We start from the raw sequence: 22,568 nt of genomic DNA on the forward strand, positions 1-22,568 counted from the left end.
TGTGTGTGTGTGTGTGTCTGTTCATGTTTGTGCAGCTCTGATGTAAAACTCCTCCCATAACAACCTGCGAAAACACTAGGGTGCTCTACATTACAATGTTTATGAAAGTAATATTAATGTTATTTACGTAATAGATGCAATACGCGATCCGAATCCTGATTCGATACACTGATTCATTTGTGCTCCGAAGCTTCCTGAAGCAGTGTTTTGAAATCGGCCATCACTAAATAAGTTGTTGTTTGTTTGTTTTTGTTTTTTTTGGCGCACCAAAAATATTCTTGTCACTTTATAATATTAATATTGAACCACTGTACATGAACTGATTTAAATATGTTTTTAGTACATTAATGGATCTTGAGAGAGGAAATGTCATTGCTGTCTATGAAGGCCTCACTGAGTCATCGGATTTCAACAAAAATATCTTAAAATGTGTTCCGAAGATTAACAAAGGTCTTACTGGTGTGGAACGGCATAAGGGTGAGTAGGCTAATAAATGACAGAATTTTCATTTTGGGGTGAGCTAACCCTTTAAAGCGCGCGCCGCTGACGCTGAGGTAACTTTTTGAATCAATATTGTCTGCTGTTGGTGTGGATGCTAATAGAGTAATTATCGTTCTTGGTGTGAACGAACCTTAAATTAAAACTTGAGCTCGTTGTCAAATCTAACGGGTTACTTTGATCAGAAAATAGATTCTTACGAAGCTTTATGGGGTGAAAACAGTTCACTGCAGTGAGATTTCCCGTAAATGATATACACAAACATGTTGTGCAAATTCAACCTTTGGTAAGTCTGCTGCTCATCTATTGATCAGTCCGGGTTGGAAAACATCCCAGTATTTACAAAGTTATAACGTTATTTTGGGGTTTTCAGAAATTGTCGGTGTTGAAATACATATTGGCAGATAGCCTATGCTGTGATCTACTTTTACAACCAAGATTCAAAACTAGTAGAAAAAACAAAACCAAAACAGATTTTGCTGAATAAATCTCTTTTTAGGAAAAGTTACAATTTCTCTAGCAACAGTTTAGTGACACAAACATGCTCTCTCCATTTCTTTTTTTCTCAAACACTGAAGCCTTGTTGGCCAACCCATTAATGAATTCACAGAGACAGCATGTGTATGAAGACAACTCCTGAGGAAAATGCTTTTAGACTTCCAAAGTACCATAACACCTAATGATCTAGAATTTGGACTTCTAGCATATTCTAGAAGTCCAAATGAGCTTAAAATAAAACCAAAAAATATTTAGTAACTTGAAATAAATGAACAACTGCCTTCAGAAATCAACCAGATGAAAGCAGTAAACAATTTGCTCTCAGATGTGTTTGTAGGTTCTCTCAATTGTCACAAGAGGTTTCTGTCCCCTAGCTATCCAATAGCCCCTCATTGCAGAACATGAGATCCAGGGGGTGGAGACGGGTAGGTTTAAAGATATGTAAAGTGGGAGGAGTTGGATCCAGATCCAGGATATGGAGATGGGTAGGTTTAGGGATATGTAAAGTGGGAGGAGTTGGATCTGGATCCAACCTCACCCCCTAGATCTCATGTTCTGCAGTGAAGACCATCTCTCGCTATTTTCTTTGATCCATCTATTCATTATTATAATGCATCATTAACCTGATTAAATACATGTAGGCCTACTGTCTATTTATAAATACTGTGCAGTATCACTGTAGTAATGTGCTCTGGTTTCCTTGCTTCCTCACATATAATCCTCTGATTGGGTTTTGGAAATGAACTGTTTTTAATTTCCATTGGTTTGGTATTTATTTACTAATTAGCCATTATTACATTAAACAAATAGCTGTGCTCTTACTTGCAGATTTTTCTTTTAATGCAATACAACTTTATTGTCAGTTTACACTAAAATTCACTTTTGGTAAAATGCTATGCTATGAAAATTCACTTTGCTTCACCCAATCCTTCCTTTCCACAATCAGCACATACTTAAAGCGATAGTTCACCCAAAAATGAAAATTCTATCATCATTTACTCACCCTCAAGCTGTTTCTGTATAATTTTCTTTGTTCTGTTGAACACAAAGGAAGATATTTTGAAGAATGTGTTAAACTGAACAGTTCTGGGGCACCATTGACTTCCATAGTAGTTTTTTTTTTCCTACTATGGAAGTCAATGGTGCCCCAAAGTGGCCTGGTTACAAACTTTCTTCAAAATATATTCCTTTGTGTTCAACAGAACAAAGAAATTCATGCAGATTTGGAACAGCTTGAGGGTGAGTAAATGATGACAGAATTTTCATTTTTGGGTGAACTAACCCTTTAAATTCCAATTGAATCCCTCATAAAAGTGACTGTGAATCCTTCTCATGAAGTTAATTCTGTTATATTGATGTCATCCGATTGCAAAGAAATGAATACAGACTGTTGTATGTTTGCAAATTTTATTTGACAAATGGCTTTAAATGATTATATTTCAGTTGATAGACATTATGTTGAACTAATTTAATTGAGCATACTGCATGAACTTTAAAACAAAAAGGCTGTAAATGCTTGTAAATCTGGAAATAATATAGGCCTACTAGAATTAAAAGATTAGTAAATGAATTTCAGCTCATGAAAATGCTTATGTGGAGCATCCAAATCGGCTGAGCTTGTTGGCGAGCGAGGTGAGGCCGATATACTTTGCTCGATGTTCGGCCGTCTGGCCTTCCTTGTCTGACGGCCAGTATTCAATCCAGGTGTCTTCACCCAAGTGGTACCGCAACCTGAGATGATTGAGATAAGTGAGAAATGTTTTCATTAGGAGCATCCATACAGCAGATAGCCATAATAAGATTTCTGCTCAAAATGCAAATGCATTATTGTCAAACATCTCATAACTGGAGCGCCAAGAATAGTATCAGTCAATTTCCACATAAACCAAATCGAAAACATCCTCCAAATGTCATACTTTCCACCAATCTTTGGAAGGGTCTTGGTTTGGCCCATGATCAGGTACGTCTTGCCTCTTTCAAATTTCAGAAAGTCTCTACAGTAAGGATGAGCCAAGAATGACCTCATACTCCCTTCAGCATCTGGATCAGTGCCTGAAAACAGACACACATGGAAAAAGTCATGAAACAGCTGACATCTTTCATGTCCAGTTTGTCACTGACACAGTAAATCTGAAAGAAACTGCACAAGAAAATTTCAAACCATACCTTCCTTTAGCACTTGTTCAACTGTCATGTTGTAGATGTCTGCGTGCAGTGAGAAGCTCATTTGCAACAGCCTGGTTTTATAAACTATAAGACAAATGTGTGACATGATCATCTACAAAACAGCTCTGAACATTTTTTTTTTTTATAAAAGCTCTGTTTACCATATTCCACTTCATGTTCACAGGCCTTTTCTTCACGATTGTCCTCATCAATCTTTCCATTCTTTTGCAAACTGCAGTTCTCTGTCAGAATATTTCATACGTTTACTCTTTCTCATGGAGACTTCATGAAATTCTATTTTTAAAGCATGTTGTATGTTCATCTTGCGTTTAACGAATGTAAGTGTACATACCTTCCGCACACTGGCACAGCTCCTCACTGCAGAGTCTGTTCAATGCACCGTCTTTCTTATGAGGATGGTAGAACTTCACACAACGCTTATCTGTTAAAATATTAAAGTGAAGAAGTAAGATTAAAGTGCAGCATATCACCACTGTCAAGCGGAAACCTTGTATGTCTAAACCCGCTACTTTTCAGGAAACAGAAAAAAAATCACTGCATTTTTTTAGATAAACACTATGTTGTCAAAGTTGATATTGTGGGTCAGACACTTGCATGTGTCATCATATTACACTGCTCAAAAAAATCAAGTCTTTGCTCCAGAAGTACATAAAGCATAAGGGAAGAGGTCCAATGTTCCTATCGATGTAATACTTTTTTATTTCCATAGAATTAAAGCGCAATTTTGATAACAGTGCGTATTCTTGAGTTTTTCAGGTGTGAGCACTGATGTGACTGTCATTTAGTTGAATCATACACAGTATTTGGGAAGAGAATACAGATTGTAGCTTTTGTGACATCACAAATAAAGCACCGCCCACAACTCTGCCATATTAGCATAGACCCTGTCCTCAGTGAGTTGTACACTGTCTGCCATTTTATCCAGGATCAGCTGTAGAGACAAGAATGTCTCGTAAGCAACTCAGGTGTTTTGTTGTTGGATGTAAGAGTGAACATAACAGTCTTCATTTACTCCTGAGCCGCTGAAGATGCATTGGATTAATTTTATCTTTGAAGGGAATGTGCCCCAATAAACCTAAATTCGTTTATATCTGCATGAATCATTTTACCCTAGGCTGCTTTGTGAACCAGGGTCAATACAAAGGGACAACAGAAAACAGGTTTTGCTAGAAAGTTGTTCCTCAAGGAGGAATCAGTACCAACTTATTGTGATCCAGCTTATAGTTTCCGGAGCGATACTAGTTACGGCAGTAATGAAGGGGAGAGCATGCACTTTATTTCAGCTTCTAAGGTGGTTTTCTGGAGTAAAAACGGATGCTTTTTTTGTGTGATGTACAATAAACTTCATAAAACTCATCAGTGAAGTTTTGGCCATCATTCGGACGGGTTCCGCTACAACTGGCTTGTACTAATAGTGGATAAAAGCAAGATGACAACATGAACGTAAGTTATGAATGTAATTACACTAAACTATACCTGTTCTATCTCCATGTAGCATATATTCTCTGGCTCTGTAGGCATCATTGTCTGACTCCGCTTCGAACACACAAGGTTGAACACCACAACTGACAATTTAAGTGCGTAAGATTGTCCTGTTTTGTTGTTGCATGAGCTCTTGAAGCTCCACATTCTGGGTACATCAGAGACTTAATTTACAAACCCGATTCCAAAAAAGTTGGGACACTGTACAAATTTTGAATAAAAACAGAATGTAATGATGTGTAAGTTTCAAATTTCAATATTTTATTCAGCATACAACATAGATGACATATCAAATGTTTAAACTGAGAAAATGTATCATTTTAAGTTGATTTTAAATTTCATGGCATCAACACATCTCAAAAAAGTTGGGACAAGGCCATGTTTACCACTGTGTGGCATCCCCTCTTCTTTTTATAACTGTCTGCAAACGTCTGGGGACTGAGGAGACAAGTTGCTCAAGTTTAGGAATAGGAATTTTGTCCTATTCGTGTCTAATACAGGCTTCTAGTTGCTCAACTGTCTTAGGTCTTCTTTGTCTCATCTTCCTCTTTATGATGCGCCAAATGTTTTCTATGGGTGAAAGATCTGGACTGCAGGCTGGCCATTTCAGTACCCGGATCCTTCTTCTACGCAGCCATGATGTTGTAATTGATGCAGTATGTGGTCTGGCATTGTCATGTTGGAAAATGCAAGGTCTTCCCTGAAAGAGACGACGTCTGGATGGGAGCATATGCTGTTCTAGAACTTGGATATACCTTTCAGCATTGATGGTGCCTTTCCAGATGTGTAAGCTGCCCATGCCACACGCACTCATGCAACCCCATACCATCAGAGATGCAGGCTTCTGAACTGAGCGCTGATAACAACTTGGGTTGTCCTTGTCCTCTTTAGTCCAGATGACATGGCGTCCCAGTTTTCCAAAAAGAACTTCAAATTTTGATTCGTCTGACCACAGAACAGTTTTCCACTTTGCCACAGTCCATTTTAAATGAGCCTTGGCCCAGAGAAAACGCCTGCGCTTCTGGATCATGTTTAGATATGGCTTCTTTTTTGACCTATAGAGTTTTAGCCGGCAACGGCGAATGGCACGGTGGATTGTGTTCACCGACAATGTTTTCTGGAAGTATTCCTGAGCCCATGTTGTGATTTCCATTACAGTAGCATTCCTGTATGTGATGCAGTGCCGTCTAAGTGCCCGAAGATCACGGGCATCCAGTATGGTTTTCCGGCCTTGACCCTTACGCACAGAGATTGTTCCAGATTCTCTGAATCTTTGGATGATATTATGCACTGTAGATGATAATAACTTCAAACTCTTTGCATTTTTTCTCTGAGAAACTCCTTTCTGATATTGCTCCACTATTTTTCGCCGCAGCATTGGGGGAATTGGTGATCCTCTGCCCATCTTGACTTCTGAGAGACACTGCCACTCTGAGAGGCTCTTTTTATACCCAATCATGTTGCCAATTGACCTAATAAGTTGCAAATTGGTCCTCCAGCTGTTCCTTATATGTACATTTAACTTTTCCGGCCTCTTATTGCTACCTGTCCCAACTTTTTTGGAATATGTATCTCTCATGAAATCCAAAATGAGCCAATATTTGGCATGACATTTCAAAATGTCTCACTTTCAACATTTGATATGTTATCTATATTCTATTGTGAATAAAATATACGTTTATGAGATTTGTAAATTATTGCATTCCTTTTTTATTCACAATTTGTACAGTGTCCCAACTTTTTTGGAATCGGATTTGTACATCTGGGCATAATAGGTCCCCTTTAATACTGTCCAAACAACATTTAAAGGGTTAGTTCACCCAAAAATGAAAATGTCACTTATTACTCACCCTTATATCATTCTACACCCGTAAGACCTTCGTTCATCTTCGGAACACAAATTAAGATATTGTTGATGAAATCCAATGGCTCAGTGAGGCCTCTATTGAGAGCAAGGTACTAAAAAACAGATCAAACAGATCAGTTTGAAACAGTTCATGTGAGTTCAGTGGGTCTATCTTAATATTATAAAGCGACAAGAATACTTTTTTGTGCCAAAAAACAAAACAAAACAAATAACAACTTTTTAACCATATATAGTGATGGGCCGATTTCAAACACGATTTCAAGTCACGTTATTTCAGCAGTTTAGCCGTTTGATAAGAGATCCGAATCACTAATTTGAAACAAAAGATTCATAAAGCTCAGAAGCTTCATGAAGCAGTGTTTTGAAATTGGCCATCACTAGGTAATGTTGAAAATTCATTATTTTGGCGCACAAAAAGTATTCTTGTCGCTTTATAATATTAAGATAGAACCACTGAACTCACATGAACTGTTTCAAATATGTTTTTATGGATCTTGAGAGTTTCAATGGCTTTGCTCTCAATAGAGGTCTCACTGAGCCATCGGATTTCATCAACAATATCTTAATTTGTATTCTGAAGATGAACAAAGGTCTTACGGTGTGGAACAACATAAGGGTGAGTAATAAATTACATTATTTTCAATTTTGGGTGAACTAACCCTTTAATTTGAATGTTCACTTTATCTTTGACATTAGCCACTTCTTTATGATAGAAATTCTACAGCCACTGTAATTTCTTGAACATGAACGTGTACATCAAAACATGCAAACTCTGTTTGAGGGTTATTCTCCCGTGTTTGCGTATGTATATAAATGATTGTGTTACAATTTACAAATCTGGTGAAATGGCGCATATTGCATACCCAGACTAACATTATCATCCCAAACTCACAGCTTATGCAGAGATGGAGTTTGTTAACTGTGCCACTGAGGCAGTGCAACAGCGCATACATTTACAGGTCCTTCTCAAAAAATTAGCATATTGTGATAAAGTTCATTATTTTCCATAATGTAATGATAAAAATTAAACTTTCATATATTTTAGATTCATTGCACACCAACTGAAATATTTCAGGTCTTTTATTGTTTTAATACTGATGATTTTGGCATACAGCTCATGAAAACCCAAAATTCCTATCTCAAAAAATTAGCATATTTCATCCGACCAATAAAAGAAAAGTGTTTTTAATACAAAAAAAGTCAACCTTCAAATATTTATGTTCAGTTATGCACTCAATACTTGGTCGGGAATCCTTTTGCAGAAATGACTGCTTCAATGCGGCGTGGCATGGAGGCAATCAGCCTGTGGCACTGCTGAGGTGTTATGGAGGCCCAGGATGCTTCGATAGCGGCCTTAAGCTCATCCAGAGTGTTGGGTCTTGCGTCTCTCAACTTTCTCTTCACAATATCCCACAGATTCTCTATGGGGTTCAGGTCAGGAGAGTTGGCAGGCCAATTGAGCACAGTAATACCATGGTCAGTAAACCATTTACCAGTGGTTTTGGCACTGTGAGCAGGTGCCAGGTCGTGCTGAAAAACGAAATCTTCATCTCCATAAAGCTTTTCAGCAGATGGAAGCATGAAGTGCTCCAAAATCTCCTGATAGCTAGCTGCATTGACCCTGCCCTTGATAAAACACAGTGGACCAACACCAGCAGCTGACATGGCACCCCAGACCATCACTGACTGTGGGTACTTGACACTGGACTTCAGGCATTTTGGCATTTCCTTCTCCCCAGTCTTCCTCCAGACTCTGGCACCTTGATTTCCGAATGACATGCAAAATTTGCTTTCATCCGAAAAAAGTACTTTGGACCACTGAGTAACAGTCCAGTGCTGCTTCTCTGTAGCCCAGGTCAGGCGCTTCTGCCGCTGTTTCTGGTTCAAAAGTGGCTTGACCTGAGGAATGCGGCACCTGTCCACCTGTCTGACTCAGTCCACTGCTTCCGCAGGACCTCCAAGGTCTGGAATCGGTCCTTCTCCACAATCTTCCTCAGGGTCCGGTCACCTCTTCTCGTTGTGCAGCGTTTTTTGCCACACTTTTTCCTTCCCACAGACTTCCTACTGAGGTGCCTTGATACAGCACTCTGGGAACAGCCTATTCGTTCAGAAATTTCTTTCTGTGTCTTACCCTCTCGCTTGAGGGTGTCAATGATGGCCTTCTGGTCGGCAGTCTTACCCATGATTGCGGTTTTGAGTAATGAACCAGGCTGGGAGTTTTTAAAAGCCTCAGGAATCTTTTGCAGGTGTTTAGAGTTAATTAGTTGATTCAGATGATTAGGTTAATAGCACGTTTAGAGAACCTTTTCATGATATGCTAATTTTTTGAGATAGGAATTTTGGGTTTTCATGAGCTGTATGCCAAAATCATCAGTATTAAAACAATAAAAGACCTGAAATATTTCAGTTGGTGTGCAATGAATCTAAAATATATGAAAGTTTAATTTTTATCATTACATTATGGAAAATAATGAACTTTATCACAATATGCTAATTTTTTGAGAAGGACCTGTATTTGAACCGCAGCGTTTGTGATTTCACAATAATGCTATGCTTTATTTGTCTGGCTATCACCAGACCAAGCTCAATTTAAAATTGAACATTGGTCTGGGGAGTCTGTATGTATTTTCTACTGCACAAGAGGCGTGATCAACGAGCATTATTCACGCAATTGGATAGTCCTTTAACCAATCAGATCAACGATCCGGGTGACGTACTTTGCAGAGCGACGCGAAAACTCCAGACAGGTTTAGTTTGTATTGGTTTGTAGCATTGATCAGCGGTTTGCAGAAGCAGCAATGGCATCGAGCAGTTTGTGCAAAAAAAAAAAAAAACATGAATGTGAGTGGTATTTACACCCACTCGAGCGATTAGTTTGCTAAACTAAAGAAGTCATTCAGCATCGTCGAGAGGTTAAAAGGAATTGGATTGACGGTTGTGCTTGCTGTCGCTCCTCTATCGTCATCGTGTTATACCCGCCAATAGCGAGCAAGGTGGATAAAGCCAGTCTGTGATTGGTTCCCGCAAAAGTGTAACAGAAGCAGTAGAAATGACTGTCAAATGTAATGAAATGAAATCAAATTGCCGGCAGATCAGGCTGGGTTTACCCAGTCTAATGCTTTATTATAATTTTAAAACTGTCTATCTAACTGTATATCGTACAGCCTTACAGTCTAATAATATGTGTAATGCACCACTTCTGGTATTTTACAGGTGTCTTGACATAAAATCCTACCTATAAATGTCACTTCAGTTCTACTTTCTTGTATGAATAATCATAAGCAAACTCCAAAAGGCTGATATCACGAGAAAGCTTTTAGCTTTTAAAAAAATGTAATATCGTGAGATCTTGTAGCACAAGATCTTGCCACACCCCTAGTTAGATGCTTTCTCTTCTATTCCTCTTGACACAAATGTTGGTATGCTGGATGTGCGCAACTGTAATGTACCTGGAGTGTTGTACTCGTACACAGTGACGCCGGCAGGCTGCAGCATTCCCACTTCATTGATCTTGTGAACTCTGAAAACAATTCTTTCCGTCTCTTTATGAGAAACCTAAAAAGACATTAAGTAGAAAGTAAAATGAATTATTAAAACATTACCTATGCCAAACAGCAATTTACCAAATTGCTCACAAAGGAGAAAGAATTCAGTTGTGATCACAAAAAGAGAAATGCAACACATTATAGTGTTCTTGTACCTTATCTATGTAGATGATAAGAGATCCTCGCTCTGACAGCTCCTTGTTCAACTCAAAGCTCTGAATGTACTTATCCTTACCAGAAGACAACTGATGGAAAATCATGAGAGCAAAAAAAACAAAAAACAGGTGTGATATCAAGTATAAAATATCAATTAAATGAATTTGATAGCATTTATAATGGAAGAATATGTTGGACTCGTAAATATTCTGTTTATACAATTTCAACTTTCACATTCCTTGACACTATTTATTTACCTTTGAAAGATCACGTTCATCCACTTTAAACCCTGTCAGCAGGCCAATGTCCAAAATAGACATGGTTGAGCTTCTTAACGGGTCCTTGAAACTGCAAAGGAGGCACACGTGATGCAAACCGATTGATGACATTGGCGCTAACCATCAGTGCCGCTTTCTATTTGCTGCTTTTGCAGCTTGCGCTTGTGCAAAATGATCACATGTAAAGCATCATTTAACGTTGCTTCGCCCCTTTTTATAGAAGTATTACAAAGTTTGATGCCACAACATTCTTGATAAATTTGGACATGTTATTTCTGGTCTTTCTGAACATTTCAGAAAAGACAAATGGGACAAATGGTCTGTGAATCTTGTTTAAAGTTAGGATATTTGTGTACTCACATGTATTCAATGGTAAGTTTATAACTTTCAGTGGCTCCATCATAGGACACTTCATATAGAGAGAAAGCATCATAATCCAACTTTATTTTACAACACAGCAGTTCAAATTAGTCACGTCACATTCTCACGATCAATACTACCTTCATCCTGTTTGTCCATGGTCACACTGAGATCAAACACATTACAGTCATCGTCTTTCTCTTCAGGCAGAGCATAATACAGAGAAAACACCTGCGAGGAAAGGACAAAAGCTTTTAACACAAAACAATTTTCCGATGAAGATTTCACGAGCGTGTTCGTGCACACTTACCGAGAGCATGGCCACCCCAGTCCCTTGAGCGGTGATGTTGAAGCTCTTCGTAATGTCGAACTGTGGCATTCAGTCCATGAAGTAGACCGATAAAGAAAACACACTTTTAGGTGAATCGTTTAACACAATCAACATGTGAATCAGACTTTTGTATGCATTTTATTTCTATTTCTCAACAATACTATTGCTAACTGAGTGCTGTTTTTAAGCACAAACATAAGTTCATTCAGTCATTTTCCAGACCTTGTCAGAGCGTGCAAGATTAAGGTTGGAATGTCTTATAGCGATCTTCTTGTTGTTTGATCTCTCCTGCACAGCCAGCTCCAGGTCCAAATTAATGTCTACCTTCTTAACCTGGATGCGATACTCAGCCACGCCTTGGAACACCATGATTGTTGCCTAAACAAATGGGTAATCAGACAAAACAAAACAAAACAAAAATGTTTTGGGGTATCAAATTAAAAGACCTGGCCAATTAACATAATACATACCACTTCATTTAGGCATGTTTGTATTTTATTTTTATTTATTTTTTTATCATAAAGTTCCCAAATAGTCTGTAGGAAGTGTCATTCCAGTGAATTTTATCCTCCACTACCAAGTAGTTTCTCTGTTGTATTAGAGCCGCACGATTAATCGTGATCTTGATTCAAACACCAAGCTATCTCATTACTAAATGACAGCGATTCAGCTGTCTGTTGATAAATTTGTGTTTTGTGTGCTTTTCAACCACACAGTATTGTTCTTTCTGTGTCACAAATGTTCAAATTATCATGGACATACTGGGATAAAAGTTTATAGTTGTGTAAACACTTACGTCTATGGCAGCGATTAAAATAGAGTAAAGCAGCTTTTGAAAGTAATTTTGTGCTTCAGATAACGACTGCATTGATTACATCGTTAAGCCAGTAGGTGGCGACAAGTGACTTAAAAAAATGTGTCATTGAATCATTCATTCAAGAGATTTGTTCAAACACAGATTCATCCAGTAATGGATCAGTGAGTCATTGAATCATTCATTCAAACCATTTTTTTAAATAATTCAATTCAAATTAAATAAAAATGTAGTTATTAATATAACTCTGATTGTGTTCCTCTGAAAGAAGAAAGTCATATACACCTAGGATGGCTTGAGGGTGAGTAAAGCTTGGGGTGATTTTCATTTTAAAGTGAACTAATCCTTTAAATAGACAGCATCAATTAAAGGGTTAGTTCACCCAAAAATGAAAATTATGTCATTAATGACTCACCCTCATGTCGTTCCAAACCCGTAAGACCTCCGTTCATCTTCGGAACACAGTTTAAGATATTTTAGATTTAGTCCGAGAGCTTTCAGTCCCTCCATTGAAAATGTATGTACGGTATACTGTCCATGTCCAGAAAGGTAATAAAAACGTCATCAAAGTAGTTCATGTGACATCAGTGGGTTAGTTAGAATTTGTTGAAGCATCGAAAATACATTTTGGTCCAAAAATAACAAAAACTACGACTTTATTCAGCATTCCCACTGAGCAAATTACGTCCAGAAGACGTCTTTTTGAGGTCTTATCTCAGGTTGAAAAGACGTCCACTGAGGGGCCAGAATGAAAGTTTTTATGACGTCTTTTTTTGACGTCTTCTGGACATCCGATATAGACGAACACGCAGAATCACCAAAGGAGAAAAATCACAATTTTTAAGCCACCATCGTGGAGATGAGTGTTTGCTTTAGTTGGGATCTTGACCCTTGCCTTATTAATATTAGAGTTTGTTTGGGCTGTTAACTGAGTCATAACAGCCAGACAAGTAAAGAGACATGATCAGGTGTTGGTTATGGTCTCACATAACCATTATTTGACCTGAATCACTGAACTCATCTGGAGCCCAATCTGTGAGTTAGATTTACATTATTGATTACAGCAGCACTGTGATTCTACAGCAGAAGATCAGCTTTATCAATATGATTCAAATGATTTCAGAAAAGGGGTGTTGAACAACAAAAAAAAAAAATTCATTTTAGGCACACACAGACATCAAGAATCAGCCTGTGAATCTCAACAGTGGTGACCATCAAAAAGCATGTTGTAGTGCATTCTGGGAGCCACCAATCAAAATTCATCCATGGCTCCCATCATGCATTGCTGCATGAATAAATTATGAGCTTAATTGTCTTAGTAATTTCCTTTATTCTCATATTTTATTTTGTTCTGTTTATGTGACTTTTTAGAGAATACAATAATACAATGCTGAATAAAGTCGTAGTTTTTGTTATTTTTGAACCAAAATGTATTTTCAATGCTTCAAAATGTCGTGGATGTCCTAAACAACCACGGCGATGTAAAAGTGCATTACCAACACCATCAGATGAAAGGATTCAATGGAATCAGTTAAATGGAATCAATTAAATGGAATCAATTCAATGGAAAGGATTCCGGAAGAGAATACAATGCTGAATAAAGTTGTAGTTTTTGTTATTTTTGGACCAAAATGTTTTTTCGATGCTTCAACAAATTCTAACTAACCCACTGATGTCACATGGACTACTTTGATGATGTTTTTATTACCTTTCTGGACATGGACAGTATACCGTACATACATTTTCAATGGAGGGACAGAAAGCTCTTGGACTAAATCTAAAATATCTTAAACTGTGTTCCGAAGATGAACGGAGGTCTTACGGGTTTGGAACGACATGAGGGTGAGTCATTAATGACATAATTTTCATTTTTGGATGAACTAACCCTTTAACATTTTGTCAGAACCTCTAGTAAATTACATATTTTGTTTAGTTGTCTGTTCAGAACCGTGATTTGAAAAAAAAAAAAAAAAATTCACAATTCTCAATTTATCCACAATTGTGCGGCTCTATGTTGTAGTATTCAGCTCCCATTAGTTTACGCAACACTGAACTTTTAGCATTAAAATGAATCTTTTGAAACCTGGTTTTCTAACAGAAAAACCTACTTTTTTCACAGAATGTCCACGCTGCTTTCTTCCAAACATTGAAAGTGGGCACTAAAATCTCACAATTTCGCAATCGTTCAGACATTCAAAACTTCTGAAGCATTTCTCAGTCTGGGTGAAAATGTGGGTGTGCGTATAGCTATAAGCCACTTAAGTGACATTTCCTTGGTATATCAATAAAATGCAGTATCCTTTTAAATAAAATAACTCCTAGGGGTGAACAAATGTGAAGAAATCCAGACACAAGGAACAAAATGAAGAGGACAATGTAAATTGTAAGCTATAAAAATCAGTCAGTCCAGAAAAACCATTCATTTGTTAGTCACTTGATGAAATACCTGAGTGGTGCCATAACCTCCGAAGCGGGTTTGTTGCTTTCCCAGCCAACGCACTGCCTTTCCGGCTTTCTCAAAATCTTTCGCCATCACCAGGGCAAGAACTGCATAACCTGTGGCCTCTAGAGAGTGATGGTGCTGCCCAGGAACTTGCCAATATATGCCATCTAAACAAAACGTAATATCACAGTTAGATTTTTTTGATAATAATATGTGTTACAACACACATTTTTATACAAAAGTGATTCAAAAAGTTATAAAAGTTTAAGAATTGTTGGAAAACAACTGACACAAACAACTCTTTTTTTATTTTATTTAAACAATCATGTAAAATCATTGACAGACTGTAACATTACTTACCTTTGCTTTCGGTGGAATGACTCATCAGGATGTCTTTTTCCAGTTTTCCAGCATGGGCCAAAGCATAAGAAGTTATAGCGACAGCATAAGTGCTGGTCAGACTGTGAACTCTCAGCGTCAGGTAATTAACAGCTCTGTTTATGCTGTTCTGAAGACTCTAGTATTGAGAGAGAGAGACTCAGTGAGACTCAGGGTGCTTTCATACTTGGTTCGATTACCTGGTCCAAATCAGAGTTCGATTGTATTGCATGTACTGCAAATGTTCTAAAGAACACGGGAGTATACATTCTCTCTGCTTGCAGTGCACGCTTGTCAAGAAAGTGAGCGAGACACTAAACACAGTTTAGTATTTTTGTACTAGACATATTGACAGTGCTGTTTGTTTAGGAATCACACTTACTTGGACAGATCGAGCACAGATCTTGTGCCCCTCTTGCATGGCAATTAGGGCAAATGCAGTTAGTGAGGCATCAGCGTCTTTTCCCCGTACGTTACCCTGGAATTAACATACACTCAAATAATAAGATGTTGTATACTGATATAATAAGAATGTTGGGATTATTCTGAAGTGCACAGTTTTAGGTGCTACACGCAGCCAGGAAAAGCTCACGGTTTGGCTGACTTTCACACATTGTACTTGTTAGTTCTTATAATGTTCGGGAATAAATTTAGGGGCTCCAACTGTTGTACTTTACTTTTGAAGAGGAATTTTGTAAAAAAATTCACAAACTTACAACCATCTCGCTGTGATACACAGGGGCATCTTCTTTAAATGTGCCGTCTGGCAGCTGTTTGTTTATGGCCAGCCATTTGAGGGCGCTGCAGATCACATTCTCCTCTATGACGATCAGATCGCTGGCCATCGCGAACACTTTCGCCACATATGCTGTCAGCCTGTAAATGGACACAAGATTAAGTATAATGCAAGAAACGCAATTATTATCGCTCAGTATTTGTTCATAATTGATAAGCTTCGCAATGTTTACAGTTATTGAACTGAATTGAATCAACACTGAACTGAAGTGATATGAATAATGACACTATTGTCTTCTGTAGAGCTGCTTTAAAAGGATTAGTCCACATTTAAATAAACTTTTCCTGATAATTTACTCACCCCCATGTCATCCAAGATGTCCATGTCTTTCTTTCTTCAGTCGAAAAGAAATTAAAGTTTTTAAAGAAAACATTCCAGGATTATTCTCCTTATAGTAGACTTCAATGGGCACCAAACAGTTGAAGGTCAAAATTAGTTTCACTGTAGCTTCAAATGAGGCTGCCCTCCACAGGCCAAAGTTTGAACTAATTGTTATATACTATTGAACTAGCATATTGCATATAAAAATTAGTTCAAACTTTGACCTGTGGAGGGCAGTATTAAGCTTAGCAGCGTCTACACTGCTGGAATTCTAATAGAGGAGAAGAAGAAGAGAGCTAGTTCAAGATGAGCATTTCTGGTTAAAACTTATATAATTTAAAAAAAAAAAATCTTTAGAAAATGACCTTCAACTGTTTGGTGCCCATTGAAGTCTTCTATAAGGAGAAAAATCCTGGAATGTTTTCATCAAAAACTTTAATTTCTTTTTGACTGAAGAAAGAAAGACATGGACATCTTGGATGACATGGGGGTGAGTAAATTATCAGGAAAAGTTTATTTAAAAGTGGACTAATCCTTTAAAGTCGAAATAGATATTTTTTAATCAGTGCTGAATTTTGCGAACACTGAAATATTATTTTCACTGTTATTTTTTAGCATTATGTCACCATGTGCTACTCGGCCGGTGTAACCAGGCAGCATAGGACCCGTCAGATTTACGGAAAGTCAACTCCAGCTGATAACCTTCACAAGAAAAAAAAAATTGATGACATAGTGACACGTGCTCAGCACTTTAACTCAATTTAACGATTGGGAGCACATTAAAGTTAATGTTGAGGCTGACCTGTGTTGATATGTTTAACGGCTTCATTACGGCGGTCTATGCCAACAGCCTCCCACTGCTTGGTGCTGTCCAGATAATGAGTGGCAATGACAGGTAGAGTCATACTGATCATGGTCTGCTCTCCACATCCATGGGGCTGGACAATGAGTTGACCCATAAAATGTCCACTGATGGCCTGCTCGACTGTACGCGTTATCTCTTCACCTGCGAGCGTGGAAGGCAAATGACTGTGATTGGCTTTTGAAAGTCATATTTGCACCATGTTGGCATGCATAAACTGATACATCTAGTGGCAATTTTGTTACATTTTTGATAAATTGATGTTAAATTCCTTTTAATTATTATTCATGCTTTTTATCACTAAAATTTAACCATTAAAAAGAGTTTAGGAAAAAATAAAATGGATTTCATAGGTCCCTCAGAGAATGAAATTGCAATAAGATTTTCACCTATCACTGTGATCAGTGTGGAAGCAGGTGTGTTGGGAACCCTTCGACGTGGGATGTCACTCCTCATCGCCACGACCTGCACGCCGTCTGTTCGATAAAGATGGTATAGGGTGTTTGAAGAGAATTTCAACCATCATTTTCATTGCATATTCAGCATGTATTTCTCAAGAACCTGCACCTGGGTGCTCAGAGGGGTTGATCTCCACAACTCGCTCTTCCACTTCGGTTAACACACCTTCAGACTGAAAGAAAATCGAACACAACTTGGTGGACGCATTGAAAATCTTGAAATAAGTAATTGAGGACAGATTGCTGTAGAAATCACCAGAGCTTTCCTCTAAATGTTGACATGGTAGACTCACCACCACCTTCAGATTCTTTCTAATCGCGTCATTGCGATTGGAGCTGTATGCTTCAGCTTCAATCCATTGCTCATGGATATCCATGGGGATGATGATGAGAGGAACGGCTGTGGAGGACATGGGGCCGACGGCAACTGTTATCCTGCTGTTCTGCTTTTTTCTGGCGCTGCTGCAAATACCCTCTGAAGTCTTGAATTTGATACGCACTGACTGGTAAGACAAAACGAGGTCTTCAGCACGGGGAGAAACAACTGGACAATTTAACATCATAAAGCCATACATATGAAATAATACTCAGACAAACACCACAAAAATATGCAATTTGTAGCAGTTGCTGATATTTATGGACAAAAATTCTGATGATTGTAATCTAAAATCAATTATAACAGTACAGTATAGCAGATACTCATATAAATATTAGTTGCCACTCTATATCTGCCAATAACATGTCTAAGATAATATTTAAAGGGTTAATTCACGCAAAAATGAAAATTCTGTCATTTATTACTTACACTCATGCCGTTCCACACCCGTAAAACCTTTGTTAATCTTCAGAACACAAATTAAGATATTTTAGTTGAAATCCGATAGGGAGCAATGACATTTCCTCTCTCAAGATAAAAACATATTTAAATCAGTTCATGTGAGTACAGTGGTTCAATATTAATATTATAAAGCAACAGGAAGCATCGGAGCACAGATGAATCAGTGTGTCGAATCTGCTGTCCAGAGCGCCAAAGTCACGTGATTTCAGCAGTTTGACAAGCGATCTGAATCATGATTCGACACACTGATTCATCTGTGCTCCGATGCTTCCTGAAGCAGTGTTTTGAAATCGGCCATCACTAAATAATAAGTCGTTATTTTGTTTTTTTGGCGCCCCAAAAATATTCTCGTCGCTTTATAATATTAATATTGAACCACTGTACTCACATGAACCGATTTAAATATGTTTTTAGTACCTTTATGGATCTTGAGAGAGGAAGTGTCCATTGCTCCCTATGGAGGCCTCACGGAGCCATCGGATTTCAACTAAAATATCTTAATTTGTGTTCTGAAGATGAACGAAGGTCTTACAGATGAGGAACGGCATGAGGGTGAGTAATAAATGACAGAATTTTCATTTTTGGGTGAACTAACCCTTTAAATGCTTAATTTTATGATCAAAACTCTGTAGTTTTAAAACATACAGTATAATGCAAAGCAATACAATGATGATTGAGAGATTAACAAATAAACGTTCCTCAAAAGCCAGATGATCATATTTGATACTCACATTTTTCTATTTAAAAAAAAACAACATAAATTTAAGATTCTTCAGTTCAGTATGTTCTTGAAATATTACTAACAATATCAAAGTTATTCTTACGTTTACTTGATACAAATCAGTAAAGCTTTCACAGCAAAAAGACATATGAACCATGAGCTTAAGGTGGACGTTTGTATTACATAAGCAAGCCTTTTACTTGCTAAAAAAGTATAAACTATCAGTCAGATGTCAGAAGGCATATTTTGATCATTTAGAGGCCTTAGAAATTTGCATATCAAGTAGACTTTAAAGAGTTAATACAATGTACATTGTTAGTAAACTGCACATACTTTAATCTTCTGATTGCTGTAATTGTGAACAATAGCCTTTATTTCCACTTGTTCATTCCGCACCACTGAATAAGGCATCCTTAGATCAATAAAAAAATCCTTTTTAACGGTGATCTCATAAGGATCTGCCACACATATTCCTGCAGATAAAATGAGGGAGTGTCAAAAAACAGCAAATAATAGACAGGATAACAAATGAACAAGATCTGTGCTTTTTACCGAGGGTCTTGGACAGGCTGATGGCTGTGATCTGCCAGGTTGTGATGGAGTCTTTCAGATATATTCCAGTCCTTAAGGCAGTCGTTTCATCACTAGACACAAACAAAGAGACTGTCATGGTCAGATCTTTTCAACATCTATAGCCTGTCAGGAGTATGCTTGTTCTGATTTGGTTCTGTTTTGTTCCTGTTTACCTATGTTCCCTTTGCTTGTTTGTTTCCATGGTTTCTGATTAGTTACGCACCTGTTTCTGTTTCAGTTAATTATTTTACCCTGTGTATTTAAGCACTCATTTCAGTTTACACGGTTGTTGATATCTACGTCCTGCGTGTTCCTGGTTTTGATTTATGATTAAAGACTGTCTTTGTATGCTACTCCATAGTGGTGAGATTCATTACAGCCACCAACACGTTGTAACGGTCTGGCTGTGTAGATGCATCGTACAATGAAGAAGAATAAACAGAACAGTCTTTATTAAATCCATTGACAGAAACACGGGAGTTCGCTGGAGAATCATTTGAAGGATTAGTTCACTTTCAAATAAAATTGTCCTGATAATTTACTCACCCCTATGTCATCCAAGATGTCCATGTTCTTTCTTCAGTCTTCTTTCTTCATTTCTTCGAAAAGAAATGAAGGTTTTTGATGAAAACTTTCCAGGATTATTCTCCTTATAGTGGACTTCAGTGGCCTCCAAACGGTTGAAGGTCAAAATTACAGTTTCAGTGCAGCTTCAAAGGGATTTAAATGATACCAGACGAGGAATAAGGGTCTTATCTAGTGAAACGATTGGTAATTTTCGAAAAAAAAAAATGTAAATGTAAATGTATATGCTTTATATAAACAAATGTTTGCCTTCCAAGTGGTTCTGCCAAAACCGCACTTTCGTATTCTTCAAAAAGCTTACGCTGTATATCCTACGCCTTCCCTATTCTACTTACGGAAAAAATGGAACTGATGCTGCATTCATTCCGTAAGTTGATTATTTGTTTATATAAAGCACATACATTTACTTTTTTTAGAAAATGACTGATGGTTTTGCTAGATAAGACCCTTATTTCTCGTCTGGGATCGTTTAAAGCCCTTTGAAGCTGCACTGAAACTGTAATTTTGACCTTCAACCATTTGGAGGCCATTGAAGTCCACAATAAGGAGAAAAATCCTGGAATGTTTTCATCAAAAACCTTAATTTCTTTTCGACTGAAGAAAGAAAGACATGAACATCTTGAATGACATGGGGGTGAGTACATTATCAGGAAATTTTCATTTGAAAGTGAACTAATCCTTTAAACACAAGCACATAAACATAGTCAATGACCGACAACAAACTGAACCAAACAGGAAGTATTTATACACAAGGAACATGAGGAAACTAAATGGGAACAGCTGGACAAGGATTAACTGATTAGTAACCATACAGACTAACGAGAGCTAATACAGAAACGACAGGAACAAAGCAAACAGAACATAATCGTTACACACGTTACATTGCCAGTCCCTTCAGGATTTTGCAAACTAATCTCCTGCATTATTTGCTCACTGACACTTTAGTTTTCATTTTAATATTTACCATAGAAATTATAAGCTGATTTCTGATTCATTTCTAAGACATATAAAAGTATAAAAGTTTTTTTTTTTTTTTTTTTTTTTTTTTTGAAGAACAGAGTTGCAGTTCCACAAAAAGTCAAGTTCAATTGATTCGTTAACTAGCTATATATTCTTTCGCTCACCACAACTGGTTTGAAGGACAAGTAGGTAGAGTGATGTCCTCCCAGAGCCAGCTTTCAGGAAACTGTGTACGTACCAACACGTCATCTGGTTGATCATCAAATTCATCTTCCTCGCCTGAACAAACAAACTAGTGTACACTACCATTCAAAGACTTGGGACCATTCAGCAAGAACACATTAAATTGATCAAAAAATGACAGTAAAGACATTTATAATCTTACAAAATTTCAACTAAGCGCTTAATTATTTATTTAAATGAAAATTATTTCATCAAAAAAAAAAAAAAAAAAAAAAAAGTATTTTAGTTTCCACAAAAATACAAAAAAGCAGAGCTTTTTTCAATATTGATAATAGTGAGATATGTTCCAAATGCATATTAGAGAACTGAAACTGAAAATTCAACTTTGAATGGAGGAATAAATTACATTTTAAAATATAGTACTATATAGTAATAAAATGTTTGGTTTTTTTTAATTGCAATATTTTTTTCACAATAGTACTGTTTTTACTGTATATTTGATCAAATAAATGCAGTTTTGGTGAGCAAAAGAGACTTCTTTCAAAAACAAACAAGAAATCTTACTGATCTTTTAAATGGTAATGTATTTATATAATTACTTCAATTTTAAGCTACAAAAAAGAATTAGATGAGAGTCTAATATTGGAGAAAAATGATAATGATTAAAGCAATTAATCTATAAATCGCACTAAAGATAAGTTTATTGGGTTGTAATAAAATGAGAATTTGTGATCATAATATTGTGGATGACTAACAGCTATAATTAACCCCACATGCATTCTTAAAGTGTACAAATGTTTCTACATATTATAATAATGCGTATTTGAAATTTAGCACAAACAAAATAAATAAATAAATTTAAAAAAAATCAAGAAAGAAGCATTTGAGAGTTACACAAATGGAAAATTCTCTTGCTGAAATCACTGCATGCATGAGAGTTGAGAGAACACATTTGCAAATGAGGCTAAAATCTCACTGCGGGCCAGAAACATCTCATCCTCGCCCGAGTACTTTGTCCGGTGGTCTTTGATCTCTTTGCAGCAATGCAGGAAGGCCTGGACACATTCTTCTTCATCTAAGATGAAGCTGGCTCGCCGTTCACATGTGTAGACAAGGTCATTTTCTTGCATGCCATCCACGCAGCACTTCTTCAGTTCCCCAGAGTATTTGCCAGCTGAGAAGACAATGTTAGTATCAAACAGGTGGAGAGCAGACAATGAGGGCAGAAGGAAAGAAACTGCATAATATGATCTTCAATAAAACATAGGGCTGCACGATTTGGAGGGAAATCTAACTGCAAATTTTCTGATAAAAACTGCAAATGTGATTTAAAATGCAAATGTAAAAAAAAAAAAATCCAGGTTTCCTGTGCTTGTTTGTAGGGCTGCACAATTTGGCCAAAATGTGTTATTGTATAAAAAAGGCCAAAAATAA

The 22,568-nt window shown here is 37.2% G+C and overlaps 1 protein-coding gene across 1 annotated transcript in view; it reads right to left on the minus strand.

Moving 5' to 3' along the window:
- Positions 1–2,389: 2,389 nt before the first annotated feature.
- Positions 2,390–22,568, minus strand: part of LOC125271342 (complement C3) — a 35,688-nt gene continuing 15,509 nt past the window's right edge. The window contains exons 19-43 of the mRNA XM_048195404.1: positions 22,111–22,308; positions 21,116–21,230; positions 19,386–19,477; positions 19,167–19,306; positions 17,568–17,777; positions 17,384–17,447; positions 17,206–17,292; positions 16,757–16,960; positions 16,581–16,656; positions 15,554–15,713; positions 15,220–15,315; positions 14,820–14,976; positions 14,463–14,626; positions 11,425–11,580; positions 11,182–11,241; positions 11,012–11,102; positions 10,872–10,920; positions 10,491–10,581; positions 10,233–10,322; positions 9,982–10,087; positions 3,515–3,604; positions 3,324–3,404; positions 3,163–3,246; positions 2,913–3,048; positions 2,390–2,727 (exon numbers count right to left, since the gene is read on the minus strand). Coding sequence (XP_048051361.1) covers positions 2,586–2,727; positions 2,913–3,048; positions 3,163–3,246; positions 3,324–3,404; positions 3,515–3,604; positions 9,982–10,087; positions 10,233–10,322; positions 10,491–10,581; positions 10,872–10,920; positions 11,012–11,102; positions 11,182–11,241; positions 11,425–11,580; positions 14,463–14,626; positions 14,820–14,976; positions 15,220–15,315; positions 15,554–15,713; positions 16,581–16,656; positions 16,757–16,960; positions 17,206–17,292; positions 17,384–17,447; positions 17,568–17,777; positions 19,167–19,306; positions 19,386–19,477; positions 21,116–21,230; positions 22,111–22,308 — 2,939 coding nt within the window. The 3' untranslated portion in view covers positions 2,390–2,585. The remainder of the gene's footprint in view (positions 2,728–2,912; positions 3,049–3,162; positions 3,247–3,323; positions 3,405–3,514; positions 3,605–9,981; positions 10,088–10,232; positions 10,323–10,490; positions 10,582–10,871; positions 10,921–11,011; positions 11,103–11,181; positions 11,242–11,424; positions 11,581–14,462; positions 14,627–14,819; positions 14,977–15,219; positions 15,316–15,553; positions 15,714–16,580; positions 16,657–16,756; positions 16,961–17,205; positions 17,293–17,383; positions 17,448–17,567; positions 17,778–19,166; positions 19,307–19,385; positions 19,478–21,115; positions 21,231–22,110; positions 22,309–22,568) is intronic.

This window comes from Megalobrama amblycephala, linkage group LG7, assembly GCF_018812025.1.
Source record: "Megalobrama amblycephala isolate DHTTF-2021 linkage group LG7, ASM1881202v1, whole genome shotgun sequence".
NCBI classification, from domain to species: Eukaryota; Metazoa; Chordata; class Actinopteri; order Cypriniformes; family Xenocyprididae; genus Megalobrama; species Megalobrama amblycephala.